Source organism: Cynoglossus semilaevis, chromosome 11, assembly GCF_000523025.1.
Source record: "Cynoglossus semilaevis isolate Cse_v1.0 chromosome 11, Cse_v1.0, whole genome shotgun sequence".
Classification (NCBI taxonomy): Eukaryota; Metazoa; Chordata; class Actinopteri; order Pleuronectiformes; family Cynoglossidae; genus Cynoglossus; species Cynoglossus semilaevis.
The window spans coordinates 13,446,003-13,468,567 of record NC_024317.1 but is presented as its reverse complement, the minus strand read 5'-3'; the positions used below and the strand labels follow the sequence as shown (position 1 = coordinate 13,468,567).

General features: G+C 38.9%; 3 protein-coding genes across 10 annotated transcripts in view; all 3 read right to left on the bottom strand.

Annotated features, from left to right (window-relative positions):
- The window catches only part of fer1l4 (fer-1 like family member 4), a 19,361-nt gene extending 18,795 nt beyond the window's left edge, over positions 1 to 566 (bottom strand). The window contains exon 1 of the mRNA XM_008320722.3: positions 367 to 566. The gene's annotated coding sequence lies outside the window, so the exon portion shown is untranslated. The remainder of the gene's footprint in view (positions 1 to 366) is intronic.
- A 502-nt stretch (positions 567 to 1,068) lies between these two features.
- cpne1 (copine I) lies at positions 1,069 to 18,795 on the bottom strand. 7 transcript variants are annotated; one of them, XM_008320718.3, is made up of 17 exons: positions 8,117 to 8,184; positions 7,895 to 7,970; positions 6,511 to 6,639; positions 6,226 to 6,405; positions 5,818 to 5,892; positions 5,651 to 5,722; positions 5,210 to 5,293; positions 4,895 to 4,984; positions 4,708 to 4,806; positions 4,538 to 4,624; positions 4,178 to 4,237; positions 3,954 to 4,087; positions 3,699 to 3,753; positions 3,446 to 3,500; positions 3,159 to 3,292; positions 2,845 to 3,081; positions 1,069 to 2,509 (listed from the first exon to the last, which is right to left on the bottom strand). In XM_008320718.3, exons 3-17 carry the CDS (start codon positions 6,637 to 6,639, stop codon positions 2,393 to 2,395), a joined length of 1,608 nt encoding a protein of 535 aa, XP_008318940.1. In that variant the 5' UTR covers positions 7,895 to 7,970; positions 8,117 to 8,184; the 3' UTR covers positions 1,069 to 2,392. The 7 variants fall into 7 exon arrangements, 5 of the variants coding, with proteins under 5 accessions (XP_008318940.1, XP_024916268.1, XP_024916269.1 ...); XM_025060500.1 differs by lacking the exons at positions 7,895 to 7,970; positions 8,117 to 8,184 and adding an exon at positions 18,642 to 18,791; XM_025060501.1 differs by lacking the exons at positions 7,895 to 7,970; positions 8,117 to 8,184 and adding an exon at positions 18,642 to 18,791 and having other exon boundaries at positions 2,845 to 3,078.
- A 344-nt stretch (positions 18,796 to 19,139) lies between these two features.
- nfs1 (NFS1 cysteine desulfurase) overlaps positions 19,140 to 22,565 on the bottom strand; it is a 4,414-nt gene continuing 988 nt past the window's right edge. Inside the window, exons 2-13 of one of the 2 annotated variants that reach the window (XM_008320716.3) lie at positions 22,434 to 22,510; positions 22,231 to 22,347; positions 22,047 to 22,130; positions 21,784 to 21,936; positions 21,594 to 21,687; positions 21,369 to 21,503; positions 21,010 to 21,167; positions 20,747 to 20,852; positions 20,498 to 20,579; positions 20,205 to 20,288; positions 19,928 to 20,017; positions 19,140 to 19,696 (exon numbers count right to left, since the gene is read on the bottom strand). In XM_008320716.3, coding sequence (XP_008318938.1) covers positions 19,633 to 19,696; positions 19,928 to 20,017; positions 20,205 to 20,288; positions 20,498 to 20,579; positions 20,747 to 20,852; positions 21,010 to 21,167; positions 21,369 to 21,503; positions 21,594 to 21,687; positions 21,784 to 21,936; positions 22,047 to 22,130; positions 22,231 to 22,347; positions 22,434 to 22,510 — 1,244 coding nt within the window. In that variant the 3' untranslated portion in view covers positions 19,140 to 19,632. Of the gene's footprint in view, positions 19,697 to 19,927; positions 20,018 to 20,204; positions 20,289 to 20,497; positions 20,580 to 20,746; positions 20,853 to 21,009; positions 21,168 to 21,368; positions 21,504 to 21,593; positions 21,688 to 21,783; positions 21,937 to 22,046; positions 22,131 to 22,230; positions 22,348 to 22,433; positions 22,511 to 22,565 lie in introns of those variants that run through there. The other variant, XR_003051214.1, reaches the window with a different exon arrangement.

The window sequence follows — 22,565 nt, the reverse complement described above, 5'->3', positions numbered from 1 at the left end:
CAAAAATAGATAAATGTTAGCTAATACATACAGAATAGAAAGCAAAGTAAAATTTTATTTAATGTCTGAAAGCATCGCATATGCAGCGACCCTATAGGCAAGGAGATACATTGAGTTTTTTAAAAAACCCGAATTTAACTACAGTAGCGGCAGCGCCGCTCACGATTGACGCTAATGTCATGCTAATTATCAATCTTTTTCGAGTCAAGCGTACACAGTTCACAATGATACAGAAAGCACCAATGTGGGTTTAAACATCAAACATTTCCGAATTTCTGACTGGTTAAAGCAAAAATATTTCAGTGAAGGACTTTTTACACAATAGGCTGCGACAAACTAACAGTGAAACCTAGCCACCATGCTTACCGGAGTTCTTTCTCAGAGGGCTCGAGCGGGGAAACGGCTCTTCTCACCAAACACCCGTTCCTAACAAGTGAAAGACTTATTAAACCAGGGGTCACCTGGCAGCTCCCATGGACTACCTAAGGTGTCCGCAGGCTATGTTCTAAAATAAAACTAGTCAACAAGAGGGTCAACAATTGTACTGTTACTGTGCTTTTTGAACCAGTTCCACCTGTAATGATATTCAAATGGGTGCAATGACGATGGTAAGAAGAGTGTCTAGCATTATATGTCCCAGAACTGATTATTATGACATTGTTCGGGAAGTCTGTATTAAACAAGTAGCTCTCTGTATTACTGAGTGCCCTTGTAGTAGCTCTCAGTTACGGTAACGGTATTTATGGTAAATATGGTATTGTGAAATAAAATATCGCGATTTATTAGTGTCCCTATTTTCTTTCACCCCATCCCGATACATGTAAAAAATGTTTTACCTGTTTTTATTTCATTAAAAAAGTTGAAGGCCATCTTAAATCAATCTTAGGGCCTCAAAGGGGCCTTGGCTGTAAAGGAAATGTCAAACACTGCCTACAATCTGGCTGGAACCGAACACTAATACATAAATGAGCATGTGCAAAAGAAACATATTTTTCACATTCAATCAGTAATTGTCCGCTTTCAAAAAATAAAAAAAGAATTTTGTCAAAAAAAATCAAATTACAAATACATTGTCTCCAGCTTTGTTTTATTGTTGTACTTCAACAGTCAGTGGTCACACAGACGTGATGGTACTGGTTACAATGACCCATCAATGATTATACTGTTATATGATAAACTATTTTATACCGGCACGTTAACTGGAAAAGAACATGATGCTGGGATTGTTATTGTTTAACCATGTTAATTAAATGTGATCTGGATTATTTATCATCCTTCTTTACTCCAGTTGTGGCACATGGAATATTTGGCTAAGTTTATAACATTTAAACATCTTACTTCCAAAGAAGTGTGGGGGCAAATTTCTATCAACTGTAACACTGATGTAGAACAAGATTTTGGCACTAAAAACAAAAATAATTGTCAATGTGGCAACTAGACAAAGAAAACCATCTAATATATTTTTGTATTTGATGATACAACCTGAAAATTCCATAAGACATTTTATAGACAGGATAAACTAAAACGTTTTTTAAACCCTTAATATCAATCATTTCACTTTCTTTGTTGGTAAGTTATTCTACTGACCATTTTTTAAATTCAAACATTTTTTGAAAAAATAAATAAAAATTTGGAGCAAATTTTAGATGTAACATTTTGCAATAGACTGTTTAAAATTATTTATCCCAATTATCCAAATATTTTTGAATAATAATTGTTGTTCTTATTATTTCTATTTCTAATTAAGGACACCATTTAAACATACTGTAAAAATTTGCTTCAACAACAGATGAACAATAATGTGACGACATCAGAGTCTTTAGTAAAGCTATATAGTAAGGCTAAGTGGTGCTAAAGCTAAGGCAAAGAGCAGAATATATTTTTTCCAGCATTCAGTTTGGAAGCAAAGTGCAAAGTACTGTTACCTGAAGAGTAAAGCGCTAATCTGAGCTGCAGACAGTGCATAAAAGACAGTCAATATGAGGCACATGTGGCTTCATTAGACTTGGATCTGCACTGATCCAAAAATGCTAACCCTAAAGTCAGTGTTTGCAGCCTAGTCACGTTGGTAAAAAAAACATGATTTGCATAGAGAGCGTGCAAGAAACAGCAGAAAGAAGCTGATTAAAAGCCACCTAACTACCATTATCCCAAAAGAATATAAAGTGAAAACTGGACTTGATATAAAAATCTATAGATAATTGGCCCCGTGTTCTGATTGGCTGACAGCTGAATGTGCGTTGTGATTGACTCAGGTTTGATCCCTTAAGAGTGGTCAAATATGCGAGTGGACCTGTGGAGGTCTAAGCCTGGAATGACAATGTAGTCTGGGTTAATGAAGAGTGTGTGAAGTTAACTATGGACGAGGTTGAGGTCATGTTTTGGGGAATGTTTAGGATTTTGGGGCCTCTTTTGGTTTGGGTGGCTCAAAGCCTCTCATTTTAAAGTAAGACACCAGTTGTTTGGGAACCTCAGCGAGAACGGACTGGGCCAGAGACGACTTGGGAGCCTGGAGAGACAGAGACAGATGGGAGGTGAGAATCTGGACGTTGTTGTTATCAACAATGAGCCTGCACTGTAGACACACCATATAAGAAAGTTAATGTAAAAAGTTAAAATATATATATATATATATATATATATATATATATCCCTAATAAAGAGTACATAAAATCCTGACATCTAATTTCCAAAACAAATATTTTTTAGGTTTTGCTTGAAACTGAATCAGTGAATGGAGGACTCAACCATTTGACACTGGACTTTTACAATGACCAAAATAACATTTATGAATAGCAACATCTGTTTTAATCCACCACACACGTCACACACTCTTAGCCTTACATCTTTGAAGTGTCTGTACGGGACAAACTGGACAATGTCTCTGGCAACCGGCTCCCCCAACGTTGACTTCAGCATGCCATCGTCTCCGTCCAGGAGCTCCATGGCCTTGAAGTCCGCCGGGCCGACTCCCACGATTATAATTGACATCGGTAGCCGTGATGCACGAACGATGGCGTCTCGTGTCTGGTCAAAGTCGGTGATCTCGCCATCGGTGAGGATGAGGAGGACCATGTACTGCTGCACACAGACAAATACACGTGTAAGTCAATGAGTGACAGCCGTGACCTGAACTTGACCTTCTGTGCTTTTCTCACTGAGGCGTTGTTGGCCTGTGCTGCACCAGTGGCAATGGAAGCAACATGGTTGATGATGGGGGAGAAGTTAGTGGGTCCAGACAGTCTGAGCTGAGGTAGGACCCCCCTGTAGGCTGTAACAATTCCCTCAATACCTGGATCAAGGAGGAAATTAGTGGAAACAATAGTTTGGTTTTAACTGCGGTTCAAAACTCACCACCGGATTCTTTTCTCATTTATCAAACAGAACGATTAACAATAACGCAGAGGAGATGAGAATGTTTGACTTCTACTGCTGTTATGTTTACCTTGGCAGTAAGGACTTGTGGGTTTGAAATTGAGTGCAAACTCATGGTGTGCAGCCTGCAAGACAAAAACAAAATGTATATGGATTAACTGATAGTTTTTACATTTGGATGACTCCAAAGAAATTGATAATTTAATGTAATTTTCAACTACATCCAAAAATTACAAGACTTGCTTTTATAACTTAAATATAACCAAAGGAAAAAAGGAAAAGCAAGTACAAGAAATCACAGTCCTGACTTTGAGAGAACTCACCTGATAATCTGGAGGAAGTTTGGCTCCAAAACCAAAGGCTGGGAAAAGTTTATCACTAAAACACAAACATAAATGAACATGAAATAAGAATTCAATCAGTTGATTAAAAAAAAAAAACAACGCTACAACATTTATAATTCTGAGAAATTTGTGATGGTATATGACAAATCAACCTTTTTTTGTTTTGTACTTGACATTGAATGATTTAGTTGTGAAAGGTCTTTGTTCAGTTCCTGTCTGAGTGTATTTACTCACGTGTCATAATCCTGGACCACCTGACCCACAGACCACAGAGCATTTAAATACTGGTTCAGCCCATCTGGACTCATGTAATGAAGAGAGTTTGGGGAGCGAGGATCACCGTTGGACCCTGTGAAGTCTATCCCCACCTACGGCAATAGGAAAGGGTGATGTAAAGTGATGTGAAGAATGTGCGGGATTAGAAATGTTCTTGTGTGTGTTAGGAGACGCAGACATACAGTGAAGTTAATCTGGCAGCCGCCCATCACATAGTCCAGGAATGAGTACTCAGTCGCCAGCTACAGGAACACACACATCAAGGACACAGTGAATGACTCTCATATGTTTATACATTAAAATAATGGAACAGTTGTGTGGGTTTGAGTCAAAATATTATTACTGGGTGACATTTTAATTTTTCAAATCTTTTTCCTTGTGACTAGTTTAGATAAAAATAGGAAATATGTACAGCAGCCATTTTGACAATTAAAAATAAATAAACTGGATGTGGGTAAGATACTCAGGTAAGAGGAAAGCTGAAGCTCCTATTTTTTTCTTTCCAAACTAATATTGTCCTTCTGTTCTATGTTGAACTTTACCTTGCAGCTCTTCACAGAAACGACTCCAGAGTTCTTGTAGCTCTTCTTTTTCTTCTGTTTCTCGGGGTGGATGCAATCAAACGCCACCTGCACAGACAGCACATCGTGTTTAATGTTGTCTGAACAGATGCCCGAGAGACTGTTGAGAACGTTATAGTCAGCCAACTCACAGGGGAACCATGTGTAGCCTTCTGCAGCTCAGAGACTTTAGTGGTGAAGGAACCAATCAAGTCATGAGATCCATCACTGTCATAGTCAGAGCAATCGACCTACAGGTGAAGGAGATTTGTTAGTGACAATAGTTGACTACAGAGTTGTGGTTCAGTCATCTTGAAGAGGTTTCTCACAGAAGCTGACCTTCAGCGGTCTTTCCAGGTCACTGCAGCAGAACGTCTGCAGAGGAACGGAGAACTTCTTCCAGCAAGGGTTCAGATTGTTCTTCACCACCTACAAAAAGACACACACTTTTCAATCACACAAACTCATCGTCAACCACACACTGAAATGACAGCATGTTTGTTTGATATGTTCTCTATTTTATTACATTGTATTACTTACATTAACATTTACAGAGAACATGAATACAAAAACAGATTACATAGCTGTTCTTACACTATAACAGTACTCACTCAATAATGTCAGTATAAAAACAAAGGTGTATTTTGTTGATACCTCTGTTCTGTGAACCAGATGCCACTTCCCATCATCTCCCTGTTTGAAAAACTCCAGGAACGGATCAGACTTTCCAAATGTGTCCTGAAAACAACGAAGACAATAACATTTGTTATTTCACGTGACGACACAAACAAAGTAATCCTTATTTAAATAACTGAGGCTGTGTCTTCACAAAACCGCACTATCAAGGTTGACTTGCACTGGCAACATATTTAAAACCATGTTGCAACATGTTTCCGCTGGGAGTAATGGAAAATACTGATCAGAGGGTATATTTCAAAAACTTCAAGTGCAACCTAAAGGAAGCCTTGTTCCTTAGTTTAGTAGCAACAATAATAAAGGGTCAATGTGTTAGTACTTGGTTCAATGTACTTCTTGTATGAAATATATGAGCACAGCAACACAGGACAACGTTGATAGAATAAAGAGCAAAGTTACCTTCTTGTCAAGGTTCTTAGCCTCCAGCTCCAAAGTAATGGCTCTGTTGTCTTTAATCTCCTCGGCCGTGACCTGCAGAAACACAAGTGGCAGGTTAAAGACACTCACTCAAGTAACAGCTGCATAGTAAATTTCACACAAACAAACACACAGACAAATGTACATACAGTGATGGTTCCTTTTCCTGCAGGTTTGCCCTTCTTCAGCTGCAGTGGTCTGCTCAAAGTTTTGCTGGACACAATCTGAAACACATAGGATATTCTATTGTCTTCAGACAAAAAAAAACTATATTGAAAAATAAAGCACTGCACCGTGTAAATAAAGATTACTAAAGACAAAGATTAACAACTTCACTTCAATCCTTCTGCAGAATAAAGCACTTAAAAATGAATGAATCAAGTACAGTTATCATCCGTATTTTTCCAGTAGATGGCAGCATGTACTTTATGAAGAACAATAAATGTCATAGCGTCTATGCTCAAAAGTCTGAATACTTTTTAGATAGATAGATTAGACAGACAGACAGATCATTATTTATCCTTCAGAAGAACCCTTCCTACAGAAACCAAACACACCTGCCCCAGTGTAATCTCAATTCCTCCCAGGTAGTCATCATCTTTGAGGTCAGGGCTGGAGTTGTCAATGTCGTAGAGCCCCAGCTTCAGATCCTGTACAGTCTCAAAATGATAATCCACTTTAAGGCGCTGACTGAAGGAGGGGTCAGAGGAATTTTTTATCCTCTCAGTTCTCCCCAACTGAAAGCGAAAAACAATTCAAACTTAGTTTAAAAAATAGAAAACCTAAAGCCTATGTTTATGTGTATACACAGGATGTCTTTTCTTTCATGGTTGCCAGGTCACCTCAGTCCAGCTGTCTCCTGCCGTCTTTTGCAGAAGAACACACAGAGGATCAGACTTGGACCCAACATCTTTATCCAGCAAGTTAGAGCAGGATACACTCAGCTCCACCTTTGACACACAGTCAGCCATCTGAGGAGGACAAAGATAAAAGTTCCAGTCAGGATTCAGTAAAATCACTTATTTAGAAAACATGCAGCGAATGTACCTTAAACTGTATTTTTGCACAATTATGAAGCCTGCAGTAAATCTTTAGTGCAGGTATTTTCATTAAAACTTTCTATCATTAGTACAAGATTACATTAAATGTTCAGTTCACCACAAAAGGAAGTGTGTAAGGGACACCACAGAGTGCAGACAAACACCCACTCTTTCTGCAGAAATGGTATTTCATCATCTAAGAGCTCAAGTGAAACCAGATACATCCCTTCAGTGACTTTCAAACTTCGCAGAGAGTGGCAACAATTCGCATCAACATACATTAATCGACAAGAGCAATAAAGATGATGCACATTAACAAAAGAAGTACTGAGCAGCCTCAGGGTGGAGGGATTCACACAAAGTCAAATAACACGATAAACACAGGCAAAAGAACAGGTAGTTCCACAAAGACCCACAGGATTCTTAACAGTCAAGTGTTTCGCTTTCAGGCAATATTAACCACAACTCAACATAATGACATTCACCAACAAAACATACAATCGAATAGAATGAATCTGAAATTTGTTGTTATATTCTTAAATTCAATGAGGTAATACAGTACACTGTTTAACTGTACTATAAATTTGGATTAAACATGCAGAGACCTCTCTGGTAAATCCATGAAATGCAATAAAGTCATAAATATATATAAATATAAAGTAAAATATAAATATATCTCGAGTTGCTGGTGAATCATATTTCAGTGTCTGTTGTGCACCAAGCAATTAAAACTGTGTGAGTATCAATGAAAAGAATAGGACTGACAAAATATAGAAGTTATAATAATAAGCTAGAGGACAATAGCGTTTCAAAATATTGTAAAACTTTGTACAATATTAGAGAAAAAGCCCCAACTTGTTATTGGGCACAGGATAAATGCTAACTTTAGCCAAGTATAAATAAAAATCCTACGAATTGACAAAAAGGACATAGAAGACTGATAATGATTATAATTTGCAACGTTGATGCATTCACGGTAATGTATATGAATAAATTGTACATTTGAACGCACCACGGGCACGAGAAATTAACACTAAAAAAACAACTTAGTTTTAGCATTATGGTCAACCAAGAAAATGAATGAACTATTACTCACATCAACTGTCTTGTTTGCTCACCTACACACTTACACCCCCTTTCATTTTGCCACACACGCCGCTGTATCAATATAAACGACACAAATCACCTTGTTTAAATGTTGTTTTCTGTACTTGCAAACCACAGGAAAAGATACCGAGGGGCGGTGGACAATGACTCACAGCCTGTGGAAGGAAACGAATTTGTTCAGTCCGAGTAAACACCGCCTACTTTAACATTAAGGCCTTCAAACAACTACGTTACACTTTGTTTGATTAATTATCAAAAGATTAATGTTTGATTTTGATGTAAGCAAAATAACTAAACCTACGTCTCCGTCGTACAGCCAGCGATAGTCCAGGGAGCGACAGACATAGTAGCTGTGCCCTTATTGGGCAGAACCTAAAGAGCTGCGCTCTGATTAGACAACGTGACTGTCAATCACGCCCTCTGGGTTTAGCACAATTGGCGGGCGTTTCCTGCCCCTCAAAACTTGTAGGCGCAAGACAGGATGTTCACTATGCATTTTCAAAATAAAACACCAACAGTACGTTCACCCAGACATAGAGCAACATTAAAGGATACATGAGAAAATATGTAGGCAAAAGACTTGAGCCAGATCAGCAATACTGAGTACTCAGCAATACTGAGTACTTCAGAAAGTCCAGAACATAATATAGTTTCAGCATTATAAAGTTACTGTGTTCAGTTACATAACTATTTGTTACAATCAAAGTTTATATCATCCCTTACATGTTCCATTAAATAAATCAAAATGGTACAGTGGCCTCTTTTAAAATAACAAAATGTAATGACACAAAATCCAGAATGTGGATGAAGAACAAAAACAGAAAACACAAATGAATGCCCCACCTGCAGCAGAAAACATACAATTCCAAGCGAACAGCCTTTCCAAACAATATAGTAAAGCATACAACGGATTGTTGTAACTCATATTTTGCAAAGGTACAGAAAACTCAGAGATAGAGATAGAGCACCTCACAGTTTGGGAAATAAAACACAAGAAAACTAGAAATGTTTTTCTCTCCGATATCGCTACAATGTAGAGACAACGTGAACTTGGTTTCACAAAGAAAGAAAGAGTTCCTGTCTCTCTTCTTTGGTAGCATCACCAAACTCTGATTATTTCTTTAACATTTTGAATCAATTGCCGAACTGGCCATAAACACACACACACATACATATATACCATCTAAGATCATTCACGAGAGACTAAATTCCAAGAACCTGATTATTGAAGCCAATAATACCGTCATATCTCCGTCTCTGTTCTGGAATTTATACAAATGATGTTTGTCATTCAATTTAAATTCTTGTGGCTATTATTTGCTAACTAGACTATTAGTGTAGCTCAATTTTTAGGCTTTATTAAATTTTGTTACACTTTCTAATATTACAAAATGAATACACCTGTTAAAGCCATCATGTCAAAGTCAAACACAATCTTTGGACCATTGAAACATGTAAATATCTATGTAAAATCAGTTAACAGTAACATCATGCTCATTTGTATGCTCCATGTAAATTCCATATAAAAGATGTATAAAAGATTCTCTCTGCTATTTTTCCAGCCACACCAAGCTGTCTTTTTATGTCATGCTACCAATGTAGACCAGCAGGTAATTGGATAAAACAGCAGTATCCTGGAAAACAAAGTTTTCTTACATGTTCTCTTCATTTTAGCTATTTTTGGGAACAACCACAAGCCTATTAGTCTTATTTTGTATTATATACTTAAACATACATCTACCACTAACTGTTACCATGCTTTTTGCACTGGACTTTCTGCACAAAATGCTATCATGTTCTAATGTTTCACATATGCAAAAAAATGACCATGTAGTTAAGTGTCAACTGGATTCAAATACAACAGCACAGTGGCTTATCTAACAAGGCAAAGGCAATACATGTTAAGCAAAGTAATTGTAGCTTGACCTCAACATATGGCCCTATCTACAGATAAGTGGATCCATGCAGCTTGATGTCACCGAACTACAATTAATCCCTAACACATACAGTAGGGCTACTTTCACAGTCTAAGCAAATAGCTAATATCTCTATCATTTATTATATTTATTTAGGGTTTTGCTTCATCTCAAAGCCAACGGCTAACCTCTACAATCAACAGAGTAACGCATTGTTGCATCAATGCAATACTTTTAAATTCTTATATATAGCCAAACATCAGACCACATATATGAACACGAACAGACATAACTATAAGCTAATGTCTGCATAAAGGTCCTAAACAAACCATCACCTCAAGTTTCCGTATACAAAGTCATATACAAATACTGAATAGGTGTAAGTATTTTTCTACAATGTCATCAAGCCATATTCTGAGCATAGCTTTTTTGCATGTCCGTCACTCACCTGTAAGTCCTGCTTTCGTTATGTCTACTGATCAGTAGCAGGGGGGTCTCAGCAGGTAAATGACTCACAGCCAGGTGTCATTCAGCAATAACGTTACCTCACCAAACAAACACATTTGTGTATTTCTTCAGCCAAAGTCCAAAAGACAGACACAATTATGTAACAACTGTTGATGCATAACGTAAAAGGTATTTCAAAGCATTTTATTATTGTCTCTTAGTCACACACACACACACACACACACACACACACACAGTTCAACACTACATCCTGTGGAGTGCTCGTTTTATGACAGCAGCAAATATTTCCTCTTCAAAAACTCTTCTCGTCAGCATTATCCTGTTCAAGGTACCAATATCAATGTATGTTTGACACACAATTGTCACAAATAAGATAGAATAACGCCAGATATTTTAGTCCTAAAGTGTTTTTATGAAGACACACTATGACGAGAAACAGTTTTACTTTACTACTGAAATTCAAAGAGTACCTCTATCACTACTGCCCTTTACTATAGTAACGATGGCTACACTGACCGTAATGTTATGGCAAAGCAATGTTGAAGAGACAGCACATCAGACATCAACCAGTGGTCAGATTGATATCCAGTTGACAATTAGATTCCAAAAGTATTCTAGTGAAAAATATTTGAAACAATTTAAAGGAAAAAACCAATACCAGCATGTTCAACAAAGGGCATTACAACGGCAATCACAGCGCCCCTGCAGGCTAAATTGAATTTAAATATGTAAACTCTAGGCAAAAGTAGTTACATACTTGAGTATGTTAACAACTACGGTCCCATTACAAGGCATTCATTTGAACACTGCTTCTTATGTTTTCGTAGTGTACCACTGATGATCACCGCATTTCATAATCATGCTGAAGTTGATATAAATATTCACAGTGAAAGTAACATTAGCTCCTAATGTATAAGGTTTTCATTTTAAAAATATCTGAACACGTATGACCAAGTGGAATCCAATTACAACTCAAGGTAGAGCTCAACCAACAACATGAACAACATAAAAAGGTTCATTTGTATTTACATTTAATTTAAAGATATGATCAAGTTTGAGCAAATATTTGGTACTATAATCACAAAAATATTAGGTGTATTTATATATGAGAGAGTAAAGATAAGAAACTCAGAAAGCTGACTGCAGGCGAGCATTAGTGCATCAGGAATGTGCTTTTTTATTATTAAATGCAAGGGAGACTCCACATAATGTTATGTTTATACACATTTCTTTATACTAAGACAAGAAACAAAAATAAACTGAAGATGGAAACCTCCTGAACAGCATGAATCATACAACAAAAAACATACCAAACTAAAATTCCTACATTTCATCTCAATGGTGTCCAGACCAAATGCCTGCTAAGCATGTACTGTAAAAAGGGTGGTGACATAGGTGAAACACAATAATGTTGAACAAATGTGACAAAGGGAAAGGATTCAGCAACCAGAGTCATTATTTAAAATATAAATCAAATAAACCATCTGTCAATCCAACATTCACAGAGCACTGCAAAACAGAAAAGCATTGTCATGAAAGCAGAGCAACAGTTTCAGCCTTTTACAAAGGTTTGGTGACAATATAATTGTTACCATAGCAATTGGACATATCAACATTTCACCACAGAAACGGAACACGATCATTTGATCACAGCAACATAGCTTGATATCATAATTTTTTATCATAGCAACACAAAGCGAGGACCATAGCAAGAGAGCACCTACAGTTCACTTTCATCTACAGCATGATTTACAGTAGCAAAAGGGCATGAAAAGGTTTAACCATAGCAACGGAGTATAGAAAGATTTTAAACATAGCAACAGAGCATTTAGGGAGTTTTCCAAAGCAACAAAACAAACGTTTTTTTCAACGTACCCACAGAATACTTGACTAGTGGATTTCAATCATGGGATTGCGATTTACATTATTAACAGAGCATGGTGTTGTGAAACCACAGCAGCATATATAAACAATTAATGCAACAATGTCTCAGACAATGTTCATGTTACTTGATAACAAAAAGCAGCCAATTATGTTTTGGGCGTCACCTCTGAACATAATTTTCCACTCGGTTCAAAAAGAAAAAAAAAAGCAAGCATACAAACACTCGGTCTCATCACCACTATTAACACTACCTCCATCATCATCATTACGAGATTGTGCTTTAAAGTAAATCTTGATCCTGTAGGGAAGTACAAGCCTGGCTTCTTTTGGACAGACAGCAGGGTGGGGCTTACCTGTTATTATCTACAAAGATAGGAGAGGGGGTCCTTTAGTAGATGCATTCAGGGTATTAGTCCATTAATTAGGTAGGCTTTATGTTGGTGTCCCACTGGTTGGCGTTGACATTGTCTATGTACAGTTAGTGTTCTATTGACCAAGATTTTAACCGAGACTTATCTTGACCTTACGAGCTCCGATAGGCCGATCATTCAGGTCCATGACAGCAGCAGCCGCCTCCTCATGGTTTTGGAAGGCTACCATAGCCTCACCAGTTGGCAAGCCTTTTTCACTGAATTGAAGGCAGACAGAGCCTGGCAGTACCTGGTAGCCATAAAAGAAGTCCATAATTTCGTCTATGGTTACTGTGAAAGGCATATTTTGAAGTTTAACAATAGTTGGACCAGCAGCTCCACGTTGATTATTGGCATTGGAGGAACCTCCTGGGGTTGGCTGGGTATGGAGACTCTCAGCTCCTGGAGTGAAAACCTGCTGTCCACCGGGAACTCCACCAGCTGGACGGCCTTGATTGTTGTTAGCTCCTCCCCCCCTGTTTTGTCCACCTCCACCCCCTTTTCTGGTGGCATTTTCAAAGGGCACCAGTCCTCTCAGTCCATCTGGACCAAATGGAGCACCAGCACCTGCTCCAGGACGAAAGCCAGGTGGCTCAAGAATAGGACCTCCAGGAAGACCTGTAACAAGTGGAGGAGCCACACCCAAATTTACATCCCCAAGTCCTGCTGCCAGAGGAGGCAGAGGTGGGGGGCCTGCCAATCCATTCCCTGGAGCAGAAAATGGAGTCACAAATGGAGTGTTTAGGTTCCCCATAGTGTTTCTAAGAAAGTTAAATTCCTCCCCACTGATCCCAGCAAATGGGTTAATTTGAGGCTGATGGGGACTGGGCTGTGTTTGCTTTTGTTGACTCTGATTTTGGTTCTGCTGGTTTTGGTTGCGTTGCCCCCTTTTGTTTTGAGGAGGAGGATTCCTCTCAATTTCCTTCATCTGATCAAATGTTACAAGATGAACAAAGGCATCACGTCCGTTAAGCTTTTGGCGGTGCAATCTTTCAGCTTTGCGGGCGTCTTCTTCGGTCCGGAGCTGAAAGATAGCTTGTCCTAATCCATTACCATGGCTATCTGTCAAAACCTTCAGACTGTCTTCATAAAGCCCAACACCCTCTAGAAAGGCACGGACATCCTTCTTCGAAATATTGTATGGGATGTTCGTAATGTGGGCACAGTTCCGGGGTGCTTTTAAGCTATCCTGGTTCTTTCCATCGCCATGGCTTGCATCACGTTTGCGAATCGTGTCAATTTTTTCAAGCATTCCCTTCCGGCTGATTTGGTGGACCTGAATAAAGCGAGAGCCCATGTACTGCATGTGAGCATCCAGAGCAGTCTTGTAGTCTTGTTCTGTTTTAAATTCAAGAAAGCCCTCTCCTGTGGCTCGTCCATTGGGTCCATAGGCAATGTAGATGCTGTCCTCCACAATGGCCAAATTCTTAAAGAACTCCTTAATCTGTTTCTTTTCAACCTCATAGGGAAGGCCCTTCAAGTAAATACAGAAATCCTGTCGGTGGGGAGAGCGTGATCTTCCTCGCTGATCCCGGTTTCCAGACCCGATATTGCTGCGGCGATGCTGCGGATCCTGTGATTCACTGTTGTTGTCTGATTTACTATTGTGAGGTGCATGGTTGGTCATACTGTCACTAAGGCTGGCCCACTGTCGCTCAGAGGATGGTGAGATCTCAATAAACCGTTGGCCCATCATACCACCCCCCCTCTTCACAGCTTCAAAGCTCTCCTGGGGTGAGAAAAACTTCACCACAGCCCTACCAGACGGCCGACCCTGCGCATCCCTTATCAGACGAACTCCATTTACACCCAAACCGCGGAAAAATTCTCTGACATCAACCTCTGAACAGGAGAATGGGAGATTCTGCAAGAGGACAAATAACTCATCCGGGCTGGCTGCAACTGCTCCACTGGCTGCTGCAGCAGCCTTCATATGTGCCTGAAGGCCATAAGCTAAGGGAGAAAGAGGATTAAAAAGCATTGGATTGGGAGTTCCAAGGGGAAGCCCAGAAGCCAAACCCGCAGGTGGAGGAAGAGAAGGATTGAATGGAGGCAGCGAAGACATGTGGGGAAGGTGAGACATAGGAGGTACTGGAGGTCCTTGGGACAGAGGCGAAACAGTGGGGACAGGGGGCAGAGAGGAAACTGGAGGGGGGACTGGAATTGTGGGCAATGTGGGCATTGGTGGCATGGAAGGCAAATTAGAAAGTGGAGGAATGGTTGGGGGTACAGCGCTGAGTGATGCCATAGCTGTTGTAATTGTAGGAGTGGAGCTATAGCTGTTAGGGAAGCAGGGCGCTACACTAGCCAAGCTGGGTGGAGCTTTGTTGCTTGGTAGCTCCTGGGTTGAACTTGCCGCTGTTACTGTGGCTGATATGTTACTGAATCCTTGATTTCCACCTCTGCCGCCTGCCCCTGGCTGCACTGCGGGCATGGGAGCAGCACCTGCTTGACGATTAGCAATTCCTGTTGCAGGTGTCGCTGCTTCGACAGCACCTGCACCAGCCTCAAACCTACGCCGACTAAGTTCAATCATATTCTGCATTTCTGTCTTACTGCTAAGTAGAAGGGAAACTTTGGATCCCTTAATTGACCCTCCTGTACGCATCATACCCAGCCGAGCATCCTCATCAGTGGCAAAGACGATAAAAGCCTCACCATGCTCACCCCCAACGATGTGTACTCCCCCATCAGGGATAGTGAGACCAGAGAAGAAGTGTCTGATGTCCATGGTTCCAGCCACTATGGGCAGACCCTGCAGCCTGATGACTACTGCCATAATGACTGCTAAACAACAGCGCTAAAACCTGGGGAGAAAGCAACACGTCTGTCAGGTAATGAGGGAAAAACAGGGAGACCAATAGTGTGTAGATAGAATAAATTGAATATAGTATTTGAAAAGCAGAGATCCTTAAAGAGGTTCTGGTGTGAAATTTAGGGAACTTGTAAAAATAACGCTTACTAAAAATGTATTTCAAATTGCAAATAACTATTATATTCTAATTGGTGCTGAAGGAATATCACCCTGCAGGGACTATTTACGACATCAACAGGGAGAAATCACAGTTTATACCACAGCTTAATGTTACAAAAGAGCCTAATTGGCAAAATAGGTATGTTCTTGAAAGTTTCTAGAGGAACAAAATATGATCAGATCAAAAGAAAGTTTTGATGCTGCATGGACACATACTTTCTGTTCCCAACACTGGTTGTGTTTGCAATTTAGACAAGATTACATATTATTGCAACCGTGCATATTGGGGATAAGTATTAGTTCAATAAGAAAAGTCCAGGTTGCTTCTAACTTTTAAATACACTTTGCCTAAAAACAAACTTATTTGTTTCAGTGAGCAATGCTTTTAATGTGCCAAATCTCAAGCATACTTAAAAGGTGAAAATGTGATTTGATTTTACAGTACAATGTACAGTACAATACTTAATACACTAGTGTACAACATGAGTGATGGTTCGATGTATGTTCGACTTGAATTGAATTTGCCCAAAGTAAACACTATTAGTAAAAACAATTATGAAATTACCATCACAATGTGGAATTCAGGTAATTCATGTCATAAAGCTAATGTAGCCTTTACTACTTCTACCATGCAGCACTAATATTTTTGCATAAGTTTTTAAATTCCGTGCAACAGTAAATCTTTTAGAATATCATGCAGCGTGTAACTCACCAAAGCAACTAAGTTGTGAATAGATTCACTGTAAACCAGACTGATGATTTCTGTAGGACACTGAAACCTGGTGGAAAGGTAAGAAGACAAACATTCTGGTTCAAGATGATCTCAGTCAAATTTTACTGAAAATACTGAGACAATTGATAATTATACCAGTATTTGAAATACTGGTGTTTTATCATTTGTTAGGTGCTTTACAGCTGTGAATTAGAAAGAATTATGCAATCAAAGTATACCGCAAGATATGACCAATTTAATCTTTAAAAAAGGCAGCATAAACCAACAAACGATATTGGCATTTTCTACCAAATATAGCTCTCAACTCCACCACCATTCCGCAGCAAAAGCTAGAAAATATACACACTGCACTTCAACAATTCTACTGATCTCACAAATAACAACTATACAAATCAAACATGAAAAACACATTCAACTAGAAGAAATTTAGGGGAGTTCACCAAAGCTCCACCAAACATTTCTTGAATCAGCCAACAGTATCTCAAGAGTTTCTCAATAAATCTCCATAGATGCAAAACATTACAAGATCAGCAACATGACACCCAAAGAAATCATCAGTAAACCAAAGCATCTTGTCAACAGTGGCAACACACCAAGCAATAGAAGCAACATCCAGCATTTTGTCAGAAGCAATGTCAAACAATAAAACCAGAGCATCGAGTGTACTATAGCACAATTAGCATTACATCAATTGCATCAATGGTTATAGCACAGCACCAATAACAGCAGCTGATCAGGAAAGACAGGAAATATAAAGGAAAAAGGCAAAGAAACAAGCCAGCTAACCGATTAAACACAGCTTTTGTTCCCACAGTCACCAATGGGTTCTCTCACAAACCACAATCCTAGCCAACCAGGACAAAGGTTCTGCAAAGGACATCTTGCCAAAAAAATAAAAATAAAAAATCACTTCATTGTCACTCCAGCTCAACCATTTGAAATCATATGTGACAACAGAGTGCTTTTCCCATAGCAAGAACACAATCACAAAAACAGATACAAGTCATAATTTATTGTTATGGAATCTCACCATGGATAGCAATTGTGGACCTTATCCAAGTGCCACCCTGTAAAGCACTAGACACACCAACAGAAACAAATTCTAAATTGAAACCTAAGTGCTAGCTACTACAGATTTGTCTGCTCAATATGCACTCAGTAGAATGTCATCGACAGACATTCTGAAAAACACTGAGCTCAATGATGCACTGCCAATGACACAAAAACAAAATTTAAAACATTACATTTACTATTTGAGGACTTGTTAAACTATACCAAATCATCACAGATAGTGATGATTGTTTAAATGCTCATTGATCTTATGGCACAACCTCTTCAAGGCCTTTTCTTCAACCTTTATGGAAAGATACGTGATAAAAGTGCTTTTTTTGCCAACTGCATATACAAGGTGTGTGAAAAACCAAATAACCAATAGAATTCAGTTACATGGTTTGACAATGTAGGAGATAAGGTGATGTTTCTGAAGAAAAAGAGCAAAGACAAGGAAGTTGAGGCAATTAAGCACACTTTCCAAGACTCTCCATGTAAAATTGCAACATATTTTCCTCACATCTGGTATATTCAAACGAAAAGGATTCATCTTCCTGTTACCAGTGAAACACAAAGTTATTGAATTTGTCTACTCTGAGCTAATGAAAACTGAGTAAACCATCATTCATGGCAGACAATGTCAGAAGATTCAATAGTGATGTGAAGTTAAAAAGCAAGTTTCGTAGACATTTAAACCACAATTCATGCTTTCTGATTGGTGCACACTCCATATAGTATCCATTGCTTTTTATAGTAAAAACAACTCAACACAGTTATACAGTTAACTTAATATTGATTGTCATTTATATATTACTAACGGAAAAATAGACGTATTGACTGCTGAGCAGCAGTGGAAGTGCTTAGATTAGCCGCACATGACGTTGTGGTGGGTGTGATGGCCTCACACACCGACGGAAACAGGGGCTGCAGACCTTGTCAAAACCAAAGATATGCAGCTGAACACAATTTAAGTTATTGAAGGAACTGAAAAAGTGCCGAGCGCCGCTACCACACTGCATTGTTACAAACAAATACAAAACAGCATTTTGAACAAAAAAAATCCTCATTAATCCTTGGGAAACGTGTCTGACTACGCTTCCTAACTTCTCTAGCTTGAATAAAAACATTTAAAATACACATATCCGATACTTTTTAAATATAGAACTACTATTTAACAACCTACAACCTAACAACATAACTCATAGTTTCTCACTCCATGTAGTTTTAACCTTAGCACAGCGTAGCTAACTGTAGGCTAATGCTACCCTAGCCTAGATGCTTTGTGAATCGAAGCAAAGCAGCGGGCAGGGTGCTCGCTTAAATCCGTCAATCTGGCACTTTACTCCAGATATAATTGTATCACTGGACGTTTGCCCCCACTGATTTCTTACCGAGAAATGTGTGAACAAACACAGAGGTTTTTTTTGGTGAACAGGATCTCTCTTTCTTATGTGCTCTTCTTTTTGCAGGATGCACCCGACACACGAAATGTCGGCACAAACACCGCGATATCCCACAAACTGATACGAGATGTCGTTGGTAGTCTTTCCTGGCGTAAAACCATTTGTGCAGCACCGTATCCTTGTGGATAGAATCGGAATTACACTTTTCTTGGGCGCTCGTAGACACCATGTTACACTCTGTTGTGGGAAGGTAAATATTAATATAAAATTATTATAATTATTATAATGCAAACGTGCACTTGCTCTAAATGTATATATGATCATTGCAGTTATTATAATCTTTGCAAACTCAAGTGGGGAATTCTAGTAAATTCCTTTGACAAGTTTGTCATCAAGCCATTAAATTAACAATAACATTGTTCCATGCAGTTATAGCACAAAAAACAAGTCGAGATATATTTAAAAATGACTATTTACAGCATAAGCTATGATTCAATATTTTATTGTATAAACATGATTAAGCAGCAGTTTATTGTGTTTATATATTCATAGACAAAGAAGAAAACAAAACAATGTGCGTCAGAAGCTTCACAGATGACTTAACAAAAGGTCACAATTGGAAACCTAATGTTTTAACAAATGACAACTTTAGTTTTATTTCAGAAAGAGCACAATGCCAAGTTCTCACATAGAGTGGTAGACAGAGCATGTCTGAAGTCTTGTCCTGTCTTGGTAAAGTTACAATTCAGATAATAATCCTAACTTGCAGAAAGGAATAATAATAATAATAATAAAAATGGAAATTGAATAGCTCCCTCAACAACTGAAGGAGAGTTGTGTGGACACAACCACTGCCACAGACTTCAAGTTTGGCAGGATCTTTGTGCGTGTTTGTGTAGAGAAACAAAAATGGCTGGACTGGAAACCATCTTTACTGTAGTCACCATGAGGCGGCGATATGACTGGCAGTTGTAGGAGATTAGTGTTGTGTCCACTTGATGCTCTTCAGGTCAATACCTTCCTGAAACATCTCCCACAGGGGGCTGACATTGAAAGAGACGGACAACAAGTTAAGTGATGTTTTGTTGTTTTTTTTTACCTTTTCTAAACTTTTTTGGACAGAGATACATGGTTTTCTTGCCATTCTCACCTGGGTTGATTTTTAAACTTGTACAGAACTATGTAATAAATGTTATGTAAATGAAAAAATCTGGTAAAACTCAAATTTTTTACTCAATGTCAAAACAAGAAAGCTAGATTTTAGCAGGATTTACCTCATCTCTCTGAGTCTGCGGACCTGTCCAATGCATTTCTCAGCTGTGTAGTCCACCTCCTCCTCTGTGGTGAACCTGCCAATTCCAAACCTGACACACAAGCACGGGTTTACAAAATTGTAATGTTCAAATAATTTTACATCTTATGTACAAATGCAACCAACTCCTATGAATAAATAAATAGATAAATAACGTGACCAGTTACTTGATGTAATCAATGATGCATTTTAAAGTGACTCCGACCTTGATTTGAATTGTGGATGATAAGCAGTCCTACCTGATGGAAGAATGTGCCAGGTCTTCATCTGCTCCTATGGCTCTGAGAACATATGAAGGTTCTAGAGATGCAGACGTACAGGCACTGTAAACACACATGACAATAAATATTAAACATTTGTTTCCATAAGGTTGTTTATTTATCTCAACCTCAACAAGATGTGTCTTTGTCTCTTGACAAAAAGTCGGTTTCTAAGGTATGTTAAATGACTTTTCCTTCTGCAAAAACACTTTCAGAGCTATTTAAAAATAACTGTACACTCTGTACATTCTTATTGTTGTTTGTTGTCTGACCTGCCTGATGACAGAGCGACATCTTTGAGTGCCATCAACAGACTCTCTCCCTCCACGTAGGCAAAAGACAGGTTGATGCAGCCTGGTAACATGAGCAGTGACAACACATACGCATACACAAAGTCAGTTAAGTTGCCTTGCTTTTGTAAAAGGAAATGTTGACAAAAATGAAACAAAATGGAATTGTTTTTTGCAGGACAGTGATTGATTTATTTATATGTTTGTTTGTGTGTGTGTGAGTGTACATGCCATGGTATCTTTGCTCTGGATCCCCATTCATTATGACCTCAGGTATCTCAGACATGAGTTTCTGAACCAGACGATCAGCCAGCATAGACACTCTCTGATGATCATACTTGAGAAACCAAAGCATTAATTAGGTAAGAATATTGGGATTCAAAATCCACACTTTTAGGCCATCATGTTTTCTGAACCCTATTATTGTTTTGGGAGAATAACAGAGTAGTATGTATGTATCTGGAGAATTGAACTAGTGAACAGAGTTGTTTTACCTCCATCTCCTGCTGAGCGATGCTGCAGGCTGCTCCCAGTCCAACAGCCAGTGGGGTGGGGACTGTTCCAGAACGCAGCCCTCTCTCCTGACCACCGCCGTTCTGCAGAGGTTCCAAACGAACCCTGGGCCGACGACGCACATACAATGCCCCCACACCTGTACAACAAACAAACCCATGCACACACATAAATTTATGCTTTGTTCATGAAGTTGTATCTTGTTCAGTCTTTTGCTATTGTTAGGTCAAAACTTCCTGTATTGTATATTTCTACTTATAACTTTTCCTCTACATGTTGAATGTCCTTTCTTTAATTCATTACAAAATATATCACTTAAATTAAAAATGGTTGCCCTGACCCTTGGGTCCATATATCTTGTGGGCACTGATAGACATCAGGTCAATCTTCCAGTCAGAGACACTAATGGGAATCTTTCCAACAGCTTGAGCAGCATCCGTGTGTAAGAAAACTCCTTTAGAGCGACAAATCTGACCTATAAAAAGAAAAGAAAAATCAAATTTATGAGCAGTTTTCTATCAGAAGTAAAATTTGATCAGATTTAAATGTGTATTTTCAAAATTACCAATTTCCTTGATAGGCTGCTTGATTCCGATCTCGTTGTTGACAGTCATCACAGATACTAAAGATGTGTCAGGACGTATAGAGGCCTCCAGTAGCTGAAGACAAACATAAACATTTTCTATACCGTCATATTGCCCACACATGTTGCGTGTCTATTCATGGTTGATTTGTTTAATGTTGTAGTGTGCTACCTCCAAGTCTAACACTCCGTTCTTCTGTACTGGCAAGTATGTGATGTTGAACCCTTCAGCTTCCAGGACTCGACACGAGTCTAAGACACATTTGTGTTCTGTCTGTGTAGTTATTACATGACTCTTTTTGCCCTTGTAGAATCTGGCCACACCCTGCAAAAGACAATGTGTCAGGGTGAATGCTTAGGTGGTGGAAAGTATACCAACAGTCGGTCAGTGTTTTTTTTTTTTTACTGTAATCAAAAAGAGGAGCACAGTGAGACCTTGATGGCCATGTTGTTGGATTCAGTGGCTCCGCTGGTAAAGATGATCTCTCTGGGATCAGCTCCAATAAGATCAGCTACTTGCTGTTTTCATTAAATTGACAGAAAACACAGTCAATCTACCAGGTATGGAGAAAACAAAAAATGATTAATTTTGCTGTCTGAAAAGTGTCTTTTTACGTACCTTTCTTGCAGTCTCCATAGCTTTTTCACTCTCCCAGCCGTAGGCGTGAGTCCTGGAGTGAGGGTTACCGTAATAGTTTACCTGGTAGGGCAACATGGCATCCAAAACTCGGGGGTCCTAAAAAACAAGATGAAGCGGGAATAAATGATTCTCCAACAGACTCAAATATTACGTGTAAATCTGACAAAATTATTCAGCTTCACCATTGGTGTTGTGGCTTGAAAATCCATATAGAGTGGGCGGAGCTCATCTATGTCCAGTTCACGTTTCTTTATCAACTCTACATCGCAAAAACAACAACATGCACACAGTTAAGTGGTTGAACTCTGGCAATA

Excerpts from the sequence above, each read along its gene's own strand:
- cpne1 (XM_025060500.1), bottom strand. The coding sequence starts at position 6,639 with ATGGCTGACTGTGTGTCAAAGGTGGAGCTGAGTGTATCCTGCTCTAAC. Across the intron at positions 4,985-5,209 it reads ATCTGGTTCACAGAACAGAG|GTGGTGAAGAACAATCTGAA; the intron begins GTATCAACAAAA and ends GTCTTTTTGTAG. Across the intron at positions 4,625-4,707 it reads AGGCTACACATGGTTCCCCT|GTGGCGTTTGATTGCATCCA; the intron begins GTGAGTTGGCTG and ends CTGTCTGTGCAG.